We start from the raw sequence: 18,345 nt of genomic DNA, 5'->3' as shown, positions 1-18,345 counted from the left end.
GCGCATGGAATTTGTTAACGGTATATCTCATAATTACTGTAATCGTAGCTCAAGTCGAAAAGCTGTCACCGTATTCGATGTATACAAATACCAATCACGCAACAAACATGTCACATTAACTAGATACGGTGGTTTTTTATCGAAGTTTATGTACTGGAAAAATTTGCATTAATTCAATTCAAAAGTACCAATACTACGAAGAGAAACACAATATGTTTCTTATCCTCCCGATCACAAGAGCTCCCAACCGTTTCTAATGGAGTTCATTTTTCTGAAACTATGGTTGTTTGCACTGTTTTTATGGATTACCTGTGTATGTTTTCTTTTGGCAATGATGTTGGCCATCTTTCTCGTGCATGTTGCATTCTGATTGCTGCTTGGTAACTGTCGTCTCACGTATTTGTTAAACAAAATACTAGAAAATAGAAAACATATTTATTGGTGTACTAGTATGTGAAACCCTTTCCGCTAGTAGAGCGTAAAATATCCTGGATTTCGAAAATGTTAAATGTTGAAGAGTTGCAGATTTAAATCGTAAAAGGAGCCACAAAATGCTCAATGAACACGACGAGTGCCACATGTGGAGCATGATCTGCTTACCCTTCCGGAGCACCTGAGATAACCCCAAGTTTTTAGGTGGGGTTCGTGTTGCTTAGTTTTTAGTTTTCCATGTTGTGTCTTGTGTACTATTATTTGTCTGTTTGTCTTTTTCATTTTTAGCCATGGCGTTGTCAGTTTATTTTCGATCTATGAGTTTGACTGTCCCTCTGGTATCTTTCGCCCCTCTTTTGTTTTGCACCGAATATATATCTTGAAATACAATTTCAAGATAAAGAAATAAATATTACACGGCCGACACTCGGCTTACCGAGAGATTGGTCGGTTAATCTATCTATATTGAGTATCCGGCTATATCGGCGGTTGGTCTGTTAATCGGGTTGACTAAAGTCTGCTAATCAGGTGTTATCGAGAAAATCATTGAAAGTTCAGCATGTTTCATTGTATAACTTTCTAAATATATTTTCATCATAAAAAGTATTCATGTCTAACAAAACAATTCAATGTACTGGATTTAGTGGTGTAATTATCATTTTTCTAGCTTCGATGTACGATCTATAAAATGAAAAGGCGGGTTACTCATCAATAAATTTATACACATTTTACACACATAAAATGTACACAAAATGACACATTGGTTAAATTTACTTGCATTCAATATTTTGAACATCAAAAAAAGAAAGGCATTATGTTTGTTAACCATATTGATATCATTGTATGAAAAATCTACACGAAAATCTGTATTTTGGTGACATAAATCAATCTTTATTTAAAACCTGGTCTGTTAATGGGTCGGATGTATAAAACCCGGTCTGTTAATTGGTCTGTTAAGAGTTATTAATGGCAATAAAAAAGTACAATTTTATTGCTATGCGGGGTGTTATCGGATCAAATGAGTAGGCTCAAGACGAGCGGCAAAAATATACGAAAACAACACATGAGCAATGAAACATAACATATACGGAAACAACACATGAAATTGAAAATTGATTAAATGGTTTCAAAAAGTGTAATATTAAAGTAATATTAATTTCATCCAAGAATGATCGCATATATCATGTTGATTCTGTTTAATTCTCATGAATGACACAAATTTGTCATCTTCATTGGTAACCAGTATATAAATCAGAGATAAACGTCGTAATGTAACTAAACATCAGTAAGTAAAATATATTGGGATGACAAAATATGAAAAATAAAGAAAGAATAATGAGTAAGATAAATAAAATGTAGAAAAAAATGACATAACAATTTAAAGAATACAGAAATAAACAATACCCTCAATCCGGACCCTCATGGTATACACGAGAATCTGGATGGAAACGCAGCATTATACACATGAAACACCGATGGCTTTTGAAACAGTAACGGATTGCGATGTACTTATATTGGTGACAAATTCTAGAAGTTTACATGCGGACAACTATGGTCGCAAGTTAATGCCGTTTTGCGTTTTAGCGCTTTAGCATTTTCGCCTTCCATATTCTATATGGCGAAAAGGCGAAATTGCGAAGTTGAAAACGCGAAAACGCGAAACCGATTTCTCGTTTTCGACTTCGCGTTTTCGCGTTTTCGACTTCGCGATTTCGCCTTTTCCCGATTTCGCGTTTTCGCCCTATAGAATATGAAAGGCGAAATGGACTTCACTGGTCACCACGGACAACTGTAGTTCTCCTCTGCACTTATGTAAAAAGGAACTAAACGGAATAAAATGAATTGAAACTTAAAATAACCAAATGTAGCTGCATTCGCTCCTTTCCGTTTACTTCTTTAGAGTGATTTGTAAACAACATATGATATAGAAGAAAAGAACCAATTGGATGATGCTGACGAATTAGGGTTTAACGTCCAGTGACAAATATCATGTTCATATGTGAACGAGAACACGTTATATGTACCCTGTGTTGTATTAGAAAGACACTTTCAGTCGGAATTGAGAACGTGCTACTTCGAACAGACACAAAAATTAAGGCTGATTGAAAACGTCAATAAAAAATTCATGCATATTCCAGAGGCCAATCCATATCACGGTTTATTGAAGTGACACACCCTTCAATAAAATGCAAAGAAAGTCAAAATAAAAATCCTCTTTCTATGATACTGTGGCACTGTATTGTCATTTTTGTTTACTCCAGAACATCTCATTTTTAAATTTTTCAAGGGGAAAATATAAAACTAGCAAAATTATTGTCGTGGCTAAATAACTCTTAACTGACACAATTTCAATTGTCCAACCCATTAACAGACTTTATTCCCCTAATTTTCACTAAAACGTGGTATTATTCACGTTATTTTACAATTATGAAATATTTACTAATGTCAATTTATTTTTTTGAACCACAGTACTATTTTTTGTCCTTTAAAAAATTGCTATGCGTATAAGCATAAATACTACATACTTGCGCGACGACTTTTAGTTTTACTGAAAACTGCGCAGAATAAGAAATGTTTTTACAAGTGCATAATGTTCTATGATAGATATCATTTTGTCAGACACTTTTCTTTTTTTGATTTGGTTCTTATAACATGCCAAAAATCTGTATATTTAATAGAGTTTAACATTAAATTAAGCGTTTTACTCTTAACAGACGTATAACCAACCCGATTAACAGACCAATCGCCCATATAGCCGCATACTCAATATAGATTAACCGACCAATCTCTCGGTTAGCCGAGTGTCGGCCGTGTAGTATGCACCGTAGATGTATAAACAGACTTATTTCTTCCAATTGATATTCGCAACTATTGATTTTTGTTAACTGCAAATATATGTTCTTGAGAGGTCATGATATTTAATGACGAACATTATTGATTTGTTGTGCCATTGTCATAATGATGATTGTTTAATTGGTCTCTTGTATGGTAGAGTGCGACTAATTTCGACTGAATTTGACAATTATAATGCATCGATAACTCGGCTATGCTTCCTCAACATACAAATTTATTTATAGCTAAAAGCCCAACATTAGCTGTTTTCCATAAATAAAATGTTTGGATACAATTTTCCCATATTTAAATTTTTTTAATTACTAAATACAATTTTTTTGTAAAGCAATATTTCAGTAGTAAATCATTTACAACACATGAAAAAGAATTGATTACAAAAAATCAGTTGAATCATATAGAAACTGAATATTATGCAACCAAGGTTAAATTTTCGACAAAGTAAAGTGGTTTTATATATTTTCCTACAATTTTTTCCTATTTAATACAATATAGTGGTGTACACAAAAAGCTAGCGTTAAAAGTAAAGTCACCTTTATTTAAAGTGCTCTGTAAACGTTTTGCATATCACATCTGTTTGAAGACGATGTTTTACTATACTACCTAAACAAACACAGGCAAAACGGGCGCTAACTTTAGTAGAAATCAGACATTTTCATTTGAACGCGTTTACTTAATTTAAGTAAACGCACGTAATTCAAACGTTTGACAACTCAAACATTTCAGCATAAGGAGCACCAGTTAAAAAAACTCATCATAGATACCCGGATTGAAATTTTATAGATTCTTTAAAAACTTCAACGGCATTAAGTTTATTAGCTGTACTTTGATACAAATATAATTGCTTTTTTATAAACAAGACGAGTTGATTCTGTTTGTTTCTATCATGGTTTTAAGTTCTTCATTTTACGCCAGTCAGTGTCATTAAATTAGCCGGATTTTTATTGCTACGAGCGACCATGATGAAGGGGAATTAAGACATATCTGTTATGCACAAGGTTTTTGCTTATTCTTTCATTTAAAAAAAAAATAATGGGACAATTTAAGGATAAAATTAATTTCATTTTCGCTTATCAATGACAATCCTTTCGAAATTTTGTTAATGTTATGGTTAAATTCTTTCAAATGTTTATTTTGGTATTTTGAAGAGGTTTGTCATTTTATTGATATAACCGGGACATTTCCAAACATAAATCCATCCCTGTCTCTTGATAACAGTAATCAAGACAGACTTTTATTCAAATGTCATAAGGACAATAGACCACTTTCGTGTTTGTCCTTTACCTGAAAAGAACTCGTCAATTATGCGCGCCTTTGTGACGTCATTAACCAGATAGAGGAGATTGCCTGTATCCCTAAACTAATAACGTTCATCAAGCGTCTAAGTGATCGTCATTGTGCAGGATAAACTAGAAATAATGTTTGTTCTGTAGGTACTTAATCACAATTCCCTAATGACAGCATTGCTGATTGTCAATTATCAGAATTCAATTTGCCGAATAATTCGTGCAATATAGCATCATAGTTTTCCAACCACTCGCTCATCAGGGAACGGAAGTGACGATGCCCCTAAACTCACGAATGATGCTCACTTAAACCAAATTATTTGACGGAAATGCATCGAACTCGAAAGTTGTCTATTATTAAGAATTCAACTGAAATTTTTAAAGTCAGCACATTGAGAGAAATATTGGCAAATGTCATGTGACCACAGCCTAGCGGAATCACTGTGATAGTTAGGGCTTCAACTCCCCCAGCCAAAATTTACCTCATATAGAGTCTGATATAATTTAAATGTTAAGAAGGCCCTTCACGTGTTTCGGCACCATTGGTCTTTTTTGTTGTTGCCTAAAGCGTTCCCGGTAAAGGTAAATCCAGAAAATCATTTCGAACGCATACAATCTTTATAAAGTGTCTTTTCGTAGATAAACCTGTCGTTCGCACTGCATTAATTTGGTGTCACATATTCTAATACAGAAAATCACCAGAAATCCACTTTCTCAGTTTTTGCCATGTTAAGTCATGATCATTACAGTCTTCTGGCCACTGAATGAATAATACATAGTTCCAAATATGAGTAAGTCCTTCAGGAATATCTTTGAAAGTAATGTCTTTAGATATAACTATAATATTTTCAATGTTCTGCATACTTATTTCATGTTTCACTCTATCAATTTCAAACAGACATTCTCGCGAGACTTTAAACATTGGAGTAAGTAAAAATATAACATGTCTACTGTTTTCTATGCTCTCTACCTCTGCATCATAAAATGAGTGTCCGCCGTAAAAGTCGCGATCTTTTATGCATATTTTAAGCTTCCATTCGTCTTCTAGCTTTGGAATGAAGTAGTTTTTAATCCAAGGTATGCTATCCCCTCCATATGAAACAAAAACATCAAAAGTGTAATTTTTACCGTATTTCTTTTCAACAATTTTTCGGAATATGCGGTAAAACAATATAGCTATGTTCCATCGTCTACTATATATTACAAGTAGCAGAGTCATAATACAACCTGTTCCTATCAAAATGGAAGAAACCATCAGCCATATTGAATTTCTACAGCCGGAAAACAAATCATGCATCTGTTCATATGCTTCGAGTACGGTTATCACAGTACCGTTTAAAAGTGTACATTTGTATGATCTGGTATCAAGTTTTACTTTGGTTTCTTGTATCCCCTTGATGAAATCCAAATTATCACAATTACATTCAAATGCATTGCCATCAAGACGAAAATATAAACCATGCTGTTGATTCATTAAATCTGCCCAAACACGAGTTTTATGATCCACTGTTGGCAGTAAGTTATTGTGCAGGTCTAGTGATTTCATATTATTATTAGATGTAATCTGACTTGGAATGGACTGAAACAAATTGCTAGACAGTGATAATTCGGAAAGATGTCCATTATTAAAAAATACATTCTCTGGTAAATTAAAGATACTATTTTTTGATATATCCAAACGTTCGAGATATCTAAGTTTTCGTAAAAGTGCTATGAATCGTTTAAGATTGTCATCAGGAGGATAACGCATCATAAACTGATCCAATCCAGCATTTCTCCACAATAACGTTTTTACATTTATGAAATCAACTAGCTCTATTTGGTGCAATGTCCAGTGGAAATGACCATCTAAGACTAAAGTTTCAACTTTGTTTGTTGCGTTTACTTCAAACAGGACAGCATTATTTGAATAACCGAACGATATATCAAGATACGTCAAATTGCTTCCTTGACGTATATAAAATATTCTACCAATATCTTCACAGATTATATTACTCATAGCTAATTTTTCTAAAGAACGTGGTAAATATACTAAATTGTTAGAAACATGGTAGTCTTGTCCTTGGTGATAAAAATCTTTTTCTTTCAGCTTAAACCGAACTGGAATATAAGAATAGTCAAATGTTTTCAATGCAACAGATTTGTGAAAAATGATTTTAACTCGTCCATATGTCTTCCATAAGCAAACCTGTTTCCTTTGAAATATAAATGTTTTAAACACTCTGTTCGATCAAATAACAATAGCGAGTTTTCATCAAAATCAACTATCCCGTTGTCTGATAAATCTAAAACTTCTACACAAATTGTTTTCAAATGTCTCATCATGTCACTAGTGATAGTTAACGCAAACGGATATTCTTTACTATTGAAGATAGGACAGTTAAGACCTCGAAAATTCAATATTTCAATAGTTTTGCCATTATATGGCGACAGCATGTTAAGAGCCCCTATCAGATGCATGCAGGATTCTTCAAAATGTATTTTGGTAATATTAGGAAAAGGGACAAGAGCATTGTTTTCAACTTCCGAAAAATTTAAATGACATCTAGTCAGTTTCAATTTGTCTAGATTCGATGAAAAGTTTTCGAATGTATATCCGCGAAGATATTTTAAAAAACAAAATTCAAACGTTAACGATTTGAGATTTTTCAGCCCTTGAAATCCTATTCCGAAAATCGGATTTGAAGCCATATCTAATGCTAAGAATTCTAGCTTTTTTAAAACTGCAAAAGCTTGATCAGGATAATGGTATAAATCCACGGTTGGTTGATTCGGAATATTCCGTCGTATGTCGAGATCAATCAAATTTTGCAACGGCAAAAGCATTTGTGGTGTATAGACATATCTTAGGTTCAAAATATTTTCACTCATATTCAAAAACTTCAATCGGCTTAATCCATAAAATGCATGATCCTCAATAATGTGAAGTTTGTTTTTAGCCAACGATAAATTGTGCAATAAACTGTAATTTTCAAAAGAGTAATTACTGATATGACGAAGTTTGTTTCCACTAAGATCCAGAACGGTGATATCACGTGGGAGTGTATGTGGAACTTCGCTAAAACCTCTTTTACTGCAGTCAGCTATTTTCACTTGTTCTGATAAATGATCATGAACTGTTATGTTACAGTCTTGAGTATATACTAAATTAAGTAACATGAAAAGGCCCGGCACTATCTGACAAATACAGTTATACATCCTAATAAATGTGTTTAAACCCAGATATATTTAACTTATATCGTTATAATTCCATATAAAAACACGCACACATGAAAAAAGACCACGAACAGATCACAGAATCATTTGTGGTGTGGCTTAAATTGATTCAGTTGTCAAAATTGTATCTGTCCACAGTTACGGTAAATAACTATCGTACACTATTTCAATTTAAATATCTTGGCAAACCTACTCTTTGATATGTGGATTGACAAAACCTATTGAAGGGATCTACCATACGCTTTAACTAATAGCATTTAATACTTTTCTGCCGGGTAACTCTTTTTATGTTAAAAAAAAATTATGTAACCACGCAGGTATAGAAATATAAGTATCATTCGTAAAGCGCTTGACCGAGTTCAAATATGATTTTCAGATATATTGGTATTCCCTGTCAATGGATTATCTACATTTTTGTGAGTGCATGTATCTATTATATCATAATGAACTTTTGTCATTTTGTTTGTTAAGTTTCTTTTAATTTGTTACCTTTTCTGACATCGTACTCAGACTTCTTTTAAACTGGGTTTACTATGCACCTAATATATCCCAATGAACTTTAAATGTATTAGGATACTTACGAATCATCATGAGATGACGCTGAAATATTGTATACCAAAAGAAGAAGAAGAAAACAAAGAAGAACCAGAGACCAAGCTTCAAATCAGATTGACATTGATTGTTGTCCTCAAACCATAACCAATTCAAACGTGATTATTCCAATATTTCATTGTTGCATTCCCATCGCAAAGTGGATCATATCCTTTGTCCTGTCGTTTGGCGTTTAAATATTGCTATTGATATGTAACTCTCATGTATATTCATTTTATCAATTTAGGAAAATGGCAGTTGTTATCTTATAATTCGTTTCTATGTATGTTGCATTGACGTTTGTTTTTGTTGCACTTCAATATTTATTTTACCGTTGGTTTTTTTATATAGCTGGTGTGTTTCCCTCGGTATTAGTTTGTAACCCGGATTTGTTTTCTCTCAAACCGATCGTGCAAGGGCTGTATAGCCAGTCAATGTCGTTAAAAACTTCCATTTGTTGTTTTCTCTCAATCGATTGGTGATTTTTGAACAGCGGTATACTACTGTTGCCTTTATTTACCGAAGTCGCTAACATAAATGTGTCTTGACATAAACAAAACCACTCTAATATCAAGGAGATTCTAAGTAACTGAGAAGTCTGTATGGCCGAGTGGTCTTAGTAGTAAAACTGTTGTAAAACTAGCCTGTAAACACTAAGGCTAGTTTGAATCACACTCATGACAAGTGTGTCCGACTCAAACCTTAATTAAGTAGAATTGTCAGGCTCGTATCGAAAGTCAGTGATTATGGCTGAGCACTCCGTCTTCCTCAATCTATAAAAATTGATCGGCAAGAAATACCGTATTTTTTTCGCGTGTGTTTATATTTCGCTCTGTTCCGGTCTGTTAAAGAAAAGCGAAAATATCGGGGATATAATATATTAAGTAATCAGATTGAAATAATCATGCATGTTTAACCTATACAGTAGTATTGAGAATGGAAGGCGTATAGCTGTCATCTGCATGGGATCTGCAAATGACAGATTATCGTCAAGACTTCAACACTTTTTCAGTAATGCTCCAGTTGTTGTTTTTAAATACTAAGATATAAACATAAGATGATTTGGTATGATTCCCAATAAGATAAAAAAAAATCCACCAAAATAATATATATTTGCAATTCAAAATGTAGGTTTAAAATATCTAAAAAAGGAGCAACTATTTATTAATTTTTTTCTGCATACGAATCTTCGTTTGAATGATAAAAACGTAAGTAAAATTAATATGTAAAATATCAGTGAGAGGCATCTTTAGTTTTTGAGTTATGCCGCTTTGTACAAACATTAATTTTGAATGAGGATTTTTTTTTAAATCATAATACTTGCTTCAACTATATTTGCAACAAAGTGACTTAAATTCACGTTACAAACAAATTATATAAATATTATTTAGAATTGATAGTTTATGCAACTTATGAAATTTGCAAACAAAAAATGTCTTTCAGAGACAATAACTGCATAAAAGACCTTAAGATTCTTCTGGAAATTTTCAAACAGATAGGAATTGCTATGAAATTTACTTTTAAAATGTCCACTTGTACCTAGCTCCTTAGCTTTTCGAAATCCATTCTGTAATACACTGTTTTTTTCAAAATAAAGTTAAATATTCAATATTTCAGGGGCAGTAACTCGAAAAATAGGTCAAAACATTTTTCAAAAATATCAGGGAGATAGCAAGAGCATGTTTTGTCGGCCATTTTCAAGTTGTTGTATTTCCTTTTATTGCTGTATTTTTCGATTTATTCGTTTAAAATTGCAGTTTTAATCCTATGCTCTATGTTAGCCACACAGGCCATGTTTGTTGATCAACCTGGACAAAATAGCAAATTTCAAAGAAAAAATTATTGTAGATGAAGCAGAGAAACTTTGGTTTCAATTCATCGAGCTATTTTTGGGACGAATGTAAAAAAAAAACAGACGACAAACGGTCGGACTCACAGTGACGATTAGCTAAAAATGTGTCCATATTTACCATGTTAAACTGACTGTTAATACGTGTGTAGTACCTGGGTTCACCTGTATCTTCTTTTTGTTTGGTGATCCAGTTACTCGATGTTTAGGTCTGTGAGAATATTCTATGAATTTATGTTTTTTCCGAATACTTTTGTATACGGTTGCTACGCGTTTGTCTTCGATTTTTGTTTTGCCTTTTGCTGTCTCCTTTACCTTTTAAACAAAAAATAAGGGCAAACAAGGCGTAAGTTGTTTAGTTTCAAATTTAATCCTGGCGTCTAAAACTTCAATATTTCAGGGTCAGTAACTCGAAAAATAGGTCAAAACATTTTTCAAAAATATCAGGAAGATAGTAAGAGCATGTTTTGTCGGCCATTATTAAGTTGTTGCTTTTCCTATTTTGCTTCATTTTTCGATTTATTCGTGTAAAATTGCAGTTTAAATATTATGCTTTTTGTTAGCCACACAGGCCATGTTTGTTGATCAACCTGGACAAAACAGCAAATTTCAAAGAAAAAATTATTGTATGAAGTATGAAAGAAACTTTGGTTTCAATTCATCGAGCAATTTTTGGGAAGAATGTAAAAAAAAAGAAACCAGACGACAAACGGACAGACTCAAAGTGGCGACTAGCTAAAAATGTGTCCATATTTACATTATATTATTATCTCACCATATTAATGCATGTAATATTATCCACTGATAATTGAATAATATTCACTGATCGGCAATTGGTTGGCGTTTTATCACCTTATAATTGACTGATATCACTTGTGTAGTACCAGGGTTCACATGTGTCTTCTATTTATGGGGATCCAATTACTCGATGTTAAGTTCTGTGAGAATATTCTATGAGTTTATGTCTTTTCTTCGAATACTTTTGTATATGGTTGCTACCCGTTTGTCTTCGATGTTATTAATTTTTTTTGCCTTTTGCTATCTCCTTTACCTTTTTTACAAAAAAAGGGCAAAAAAGTCGTTAGTTGTTTAGTTTCAAATTTAATCATGACGTCTTAGATAATAATACGTATTAATAACGAAAACCTATCTAATATCACTGTAAAACGAACTTTGCTTTCTATGCCAACCAATAGTATTTTGGGGCTCTTTACTACTTTTTTTTACACATCTGTAAGTATAAGCAAAAACGTATATCAACGTTCGCACTTTTGACCACCAGTACACATTTTTTTTTTTTTTTTATTTTAGAAACAAGATTTTCAGGTTTAAGGACTATCGATGATGTTGGAAACATACAATTTGGGTTTGCTGCAATTCAAAAAATCACGTGGAAAAAGAAGTATGACCGAAGGAAAACTGCTCGCAGTGAATAGATAGAATAATGTGGATTCATTTATTTTCCTTGAACCAATTGTTGTGGTTTGGGAAATAATTCTAGTTTTGTGAATATTGGATGTCGTGGTTTTGCCAAAGTCTTCAGAACATTAATGCTTCTATTAACATTTAAATTCGTGTTTTACCTTTATCAACAAAATCCATGAAAATCGGTACGTAACAAATAATAAAAACAAATTATATAGTGGAGTATGTACATCAAAACAATATCTTAATATGCCTAGCTCTACTTCAAAGTTGTTATCTCCGTTATATCCAATGGGGAAACAAAAGCATTTTTGTAACTTATATTAAATTATGAAAATTTTATTGAATTCTATGGACTAGATTTCATACAAGAACACAATTGATCACAATTCATTTAAAGAAATCTGTTTGGTAAAGAGGTTTTATATCCGGTTCGTCTGCTGATTCCACGTGCATATTTGCAATGTCGTCCTTTGATTCAGGTGGTTTATCAATTATGTCTAAATCTAATAAGTGTTCAAAATCATCCTCACGTAGACTATGCAACCAATTAAATACTTTCAAATTTCTATGTGCTCGGTTTAATGATTGGCCTCGATTCCACCATTCTAAGTCTCTGACTTTGATTTCGTGATATCTGGGTCGACCCATTCTTACCTTTATGTCTGTTCGAATAACATTACTAAGGTATGGGGATATCCTCATTTTCTGGATGATTTTTGGTTTAAATCCGTAATCATCATCAACAAGATGCGGGAAATCCTCCCATCGTCCAACGGTTTTTTGCAATGCATTATTTTCACCGTAACCGGTAACACGTTCCAAAGCAGACGTAGTTGTTTTAATTCTTTTTTGAACACGTGTAGTTAGGCCACGCCTTAAATCCATCTCCAGGATTTCCTTATCCCCTTTCCACATAGTTTCAGGTTTTTCGTATGTAGTTGCAGGTGATATTGAGCGTATTGACGGCGTTGCACATGAAACATTTGAACTGATTTCTGAACGCGCGGATGCTAACCGTGAATGAGTAGATCTTCTTCTAGGTCTTCCACTTCCACTTTCCTGTCTTTGACGCGCCATGGCTAACTGACGTTCTCTTGCTAGTTGTTGTCTAGCCTCCTCCAAATTTAGACCCTTACTGAGATGTTTATGTCCGGCAGATAATGTACGTAACTTTTTCTGTTGTCGTTGTAACGGAATATTTATGTTTAAAGTAGTTGTACTTCCACTTTTTTAAAGTTTTTTGTTGTATCTAATTCCACTTTGTTTTCCATAATTAAATATCATTTTTCGCTCATTGGGGTCCATCAACTCAAACGCTTCTGATTCAAACTGACCCTTATTTGTACCAAACGTGTCAATCTGAAGTACATTTTGAGCTCTCATGAATTTTTCAAATGCGCCTAAACTCACTAAACTTCTCTTATTTGCAAGTTCTACCCATTTACTTGGCACAGGTTCTGGCGATTGTCGTTCTTTTGTTTCTTTTTTATGTCTCCCTCTTTTCTTTGATTTTAAACTTTGAAAAGTAACAACATCGGATTTTTCTTCAAGAGACGAAAGTTCAAATAGAGATGAATAGTGAGTTGAAATAGAATCGTCACTAGGAGTACGTTTTAGACGTCCAGTTTCATTTTTATGTTTTTGATCTTTACAGGGACGCTTCCCTTTCATTTCACTCACCGATCGTCGAAGTTTAAAAGAATCGTTTTGACGTCGTTTAAATTTAGGTCTTTTTTCATGTAGGTTCCCTTTCTTTCACTTTTAGACCGTTTAATAACACTGGGAACACGCTTGGTTCTATCTAAACTAATTTTCTCTCTATCTTTTCCTAATTTTCCAGAGAATATTGGTTGCAAAGCAGGTTTGTTCATTGGCTCGATACATTTTATCACATAGTCCGACATCCATGACTGTAAAGCGTGCGAAAGTCTGCCTTCGTCTGTTTCCTCGATACCCATCTAAGAGAATGCCGATTGGAGTCTGGTTTTGTCGAAATCGTCAGAACAGTACCAGGAAAGGCGGGAACTAGTTTGCCATGTCTCATTACCGTATCCTACTTCGCTGCACACGTCCATTGGGTATTCATATGAATGCAATCGACCCATAATTCCATATAAACATATAATGAGTTAAGTATTTGTTTATTGTTTTCTAATGACATTTTCTTTGTAAACATAAATGAAATAGATCCAAATATATCTATTTATACGGAAATACTATTGATTGTATTATGTTACCAAACATCTATTTTATATGGTATTACTAATTGGAGAATAATTTTCTCACATCAACTCTATTGAATTACCAGGCGGTTTTAACTTTCAACCTTTTTTCAATATTGATCACAAATTAAAAATCATTTGGTTTCATAAATCTTTATACGAAGTGTATTTAAATAGCCCACAAATTTAATCTTTGTATTCTAAGTAGGTTCAACGCCGAAACACGGTAACGACAAGTGGCGCGTGTAAAAGTTTACCAAAGTTCACTGTCATTCAAATCAGGTGGCTCAAACAATTTTGATTATATCTGTATTGACTAACTTCCCTGTTTACATATTAACAAATTCCATTTCTAAGAAGATAATCAATGTTTGTATTGTAATTCCCTATTGAGATTTTATTTAAATACGACGATTGTTTGTTGTTAACGTATGTCTAACGATTACTTGTTATAACAATCACTTCCAAGGCGTCGATAACGGTCTTTACTTTGTAGATTTCCTCAATTAGTTCAAAGTCTTTCTTTCTTCCTGTGAAGTAAGAAAATAAACATGTTATCTTTCAAAAATAAATAAATAGTAAATTCATAAAATAATAAAATTTAAAGAAAATAATCGATTATAAATTGAACCAATCTTGCTGTATGGAAGGGCCTATGGTTACCTACTTTATAGAAAGAAGGCGATGTGGTATGATTGCCAATAAGACACCGGGGAACAATTGTAAAACATAGTTGGAAATTATTTGAAACACAATAAAACAACTAACATAAACACAAAAGACCAGCTTGAAAGTAGTCTATATACAGCTGCAGAAAAACTAGTTCAAAGCCAAGTACAACAGCCAAGTCCTGTTGGAATCGGGACGTGCAAATGACGTGTGTTGCTGGCGTGTCACGTCTAGTAACAAATGGTTAATGCATGTTAAGGAAGAGAAACACATAACAGTAAATTTGTTCTAGCAACAGGCCACCTCTGGTCTCCTCAAAACCGTGCATCGTCCACACAAGACTTACCAGTGACGCCCAGATATAAAAGTTTGAAAGTCACAAAAAGGTCACATATTCAGTAATTATAGAATTATTTAGTGATGGAAATCAGAATGTGAAGCGAAATAAGCCACACTACTATTAAACTTCAAAGTATATACATGGAGCTATGATACTATAAATTTCATTAAAGATTATGAACCATTTTGAAAATAGCCCTGCTGCGATCATAATTTAGGGAAACTTGTGAATTTGTAAACCTGAAATATTAAAAAGAAATGAAAAAGATCATTTCAGCTTCTTAATTGTGGTTTTTCCATTTATATGTAACAAAACTCCAACAGCGCCTGCATATGCATTTGATATATCTAATTCGACACGATAGTCAAGCCCTTGCGTTTCCTATATTGATGTCCTTCATAGAGGGTTGCTGCTTACAAATCAAGGGTTCAAACGGTTGAAGTTGAGGTTATTCCTTCGACAAACGCACCCGTCGTTGTGCTCATCTCAGTACTCATTTAGGGATGTCACACTCGAGGTTCAGAGAATTGCATTGTGGTTACGACAATTAGATCATATTCGTGTTTATCCTTTACACATATTTTCTTTAACAGTTAACCAACTCGGGATGGTGTCTGTACATTTTTCGAATGTATGACATCAACTTCAACCCTTGGAACACTTGGTTTGTAGGCAGGATCCCTCTATGAAGGAATTCGAAATTAAAGCAGGAAACTCAAGCGCTTGAATATCGGATCAAATCAGAGATATATACTGCATATGCAGGCGCTACTTGAGTTTTGTTACATACAAATGGAAAGATTACACTTAAGATGCTGAAATGATCCTATTTGTGGTAAAGTTTTGTTTTCAACTGATCCTGATAGCCAATTTCTAGATGTAAATCAAGATATGAGGCCGAATTAACCGTATCTGTGATATCCTTTACTTCATTTGGATTGATGCATTCCAAATAGTTAGTAAATATAGAATTATTTAGTGAAAGGACATCGAAATGTGAAGTGAAATAAGACACAATATTGTGTAAAGATCAAAGTATAGAGAGCTATTTTACTAGGAATTTCATTACAGATTTATACTGTTTGAAAATGACTTTGTTGTTATCTTAATTAAGGGGAAAATAGTCTTTCCTGTTTGTGAACCGGAAATAGTGATATATTGCGTTTCCTATGACCTTATTAAGATATGAATCATTTTACAACTTTTTATTTAAAGATTAACAAATATAAACATACTAATAATGATTATTTTCGTGTAATTTTGCATTCTTTGTCTGGTATTTAGCTTTATATGAACTTTACAAGATAACTGCTATACTGATATTTTTAAGATATCACTTGTTTTGTTGGCGTCAGTTATTTGTTCTATAATTCATACATTGTTCATGTAGATTCACATATCATGGCACTTAAGGTGGCTCGGGTGTCTTCCTCCATCTTGGATTTTGAGGTAGCAGATTACAGTTAGTCTAGATCTTTAATGAAATGTGCAATTTTTGAGAGTAGTATGTAATTCGTGTGTAAGATTTTGATGTAGATATAGAAAACTATGTGTTTTATCATATTTACGGCTTTAATTTCTAAAAAAACACCCTATTTGTGTTTCATTCAATTTTTTAAACTTTGCCAAATAAGGGGAGATAACTCAGATAAAGTATTTTCATAATAGAAAGAGTTGTGAATTTACCTATTTTAATATGTAGCAAGAAAACAAGTTCGGTGAACCCATTTTTTCTTTTTCTTATCTGAAAGCATGTTATGAGAGCTATCTTCTCACATTTTATCTTAAAATTCATGTAGTTTTTTTTTATCACACAAAATTGGATTTTCCATTCATAATACAAAAAAAATCAGACAATTTTGCACAACCTGCATGCCTGTAGCGTGAAAAAATACCGGTGACCCATACTTTTTATTATATTTTTGAAAAAAAAAACATGACAAAAACTTCATTTTGACAAATAATTAAAACATTCCATGGATTTTAATTAAGACGCCCCAGCCACCTTAATGCTTCATATTATAATAATATCCTATATTGCTCATATTTGTACTTTATTTTTTGTGTATTGTCAATGTATTGTGTATTTTCACTAAAGTTTTGCATGTTTTATAACAATCATGGCATTATGTTGTTTATGTTTCTTGACCAACAGGAGCCCATGATTGGTAAATAAAATAATGTCTAATGTATATCTTGTTTAAGGAAGGAACAAATCATTCTTTGTAATGACAATTTCTCTGATTCGAGTAAAAAGTTGAATGAAACTGATATCATAAAAATGTTGGATGTTTATATATATTGACAACATATTTGCCACGTTTATAGGACGCATTTTTTTCAACAGACTATTGGCATTCCAACTGCAAGCTGCTCTTCTTGCCGGCTTGTTCTTTTACTCACATGGGACATACTTCATACAGAAGCTTTTGATGAAAAATCAAAGCTTGCAATATCCTTTTACTTCACTTTTTTGTATATAGATGAATAATTTATACTTTGGTAAATATGATGACTTCATCTATCCAAATGAACTTAAAACTGTAATTCATACTGAAAACCTTGACTAACATCTATAATTATTGGTCAACAAGTGTCAGTTAAGAACTCTAACTTACGTCAAAAGATGAAATTTAAATTTTGTCCTTTTGAACTTTTAATTTATATGTAGCAATATTCCAGCAGCACATGTACATAGAGTATATATCTTTAGTTAATGCGATATTCAAGAGCGCGCGTTTTCTATTATAATTTTCTTGACAGATGGTTGCTGTTTGGAAGAAGCTATTACGTCAAGGATTCCTCCTTGTAAATATTCATTTTAATGTTTTGTCATGGCGTTGTCTGTTTATATTAGACTTCAATTTCCTCATCGGGATATTCTCTTTCCTTTTCCTAGAAATACCTTCTGATTAAGGTTGAACTAAAGGACATCTGGTTTATACTTCAATGAGACAGCAATTCAACAACACACATTAACGCAAAGACATCAAATTGTCCACATACGGGAGTCAACAGTATATACAGATATCAATCCAATCTGTTCAACTCTAAACCAACAGGTTTAGATTAAAGTTGTGGCATAACTGTCCTAAGTCGGCTAAGTGGTATAATGATGTATATCGTAGCCAGATATGGAACGCCAACACTGTCTTGTTATGACCATTTTCTTTATATGATGTGCATTTACCTTTATATGATGTGCAATTGTCATTATATGATGTGCAAACATCCTTATATGATGTACAAACATGATTATTTGATGTGCAAACATCATTATATGATGTACAAACATCATTTTATGATGTACAAACATCATTATATGATGTGCATGTATACTTATATGATGTGCATATATACTTATATGATGTGCTTATATACTTATATGATGTGCAAATATACTTATATGATGTGCATATGTACTTATATGATGTGCGAATGTACTTATATGATGTGCAAACA

General features: G+C 33.0%; 1 protein-coding gene and 1 pseudogene across 1 annotated transcript; both read right to left on the bottom strand.

Annotated features, from left to right (window-relative positions):
* Positions 1 to 5,180: 5,180 nt before the first annotated feature.
* Positions 5,181 to 7,999, bottom strand: LOC143072135 (toll-like receptor 10; annotated as a pseudogene).
* A 3,968-nt stretch (positions 8,000 to 11,967) lies between these two features.
* LOC143070593 (uncharacterized) lies at positions 11,968 to 13,053 on the bottom strand. The gene has a single exon (XM_076244832.1). It carries the CDS (start codon positions 12,727 to 12,729, stop codon positions 12,040 to 12,042), a length of 690 nt encoding a protein of 229 aa, XP_076100947.1. The 5' UTR covers positions 12,730 to 13,053; the 3' UTR covers positions 11,968 to 12,039.
* Between the last annotated feature and the right edge of the window lie 5,292 nt (positions 13,054 to 18,345).

This window comes from Mytilus galloprovincialis, chromosome 4 (genome assembly GCF_965363235.1).
Source record: "Mytilus galloprovincialis chromosome 4, xbMytGall1.hap1.1, whole genome shotgun sequence".
NCBI classification, from domain to species: domain Eukaryota; kingdom Metazoa; phylum Mollusca; class Bivalvia; order Mytilida; family Mytilidae; genus Mytilus; species Mytilus galloprovincialis.
This window is presented reverse-complemented; position numbering and strand designations above follow the sequence as displayed.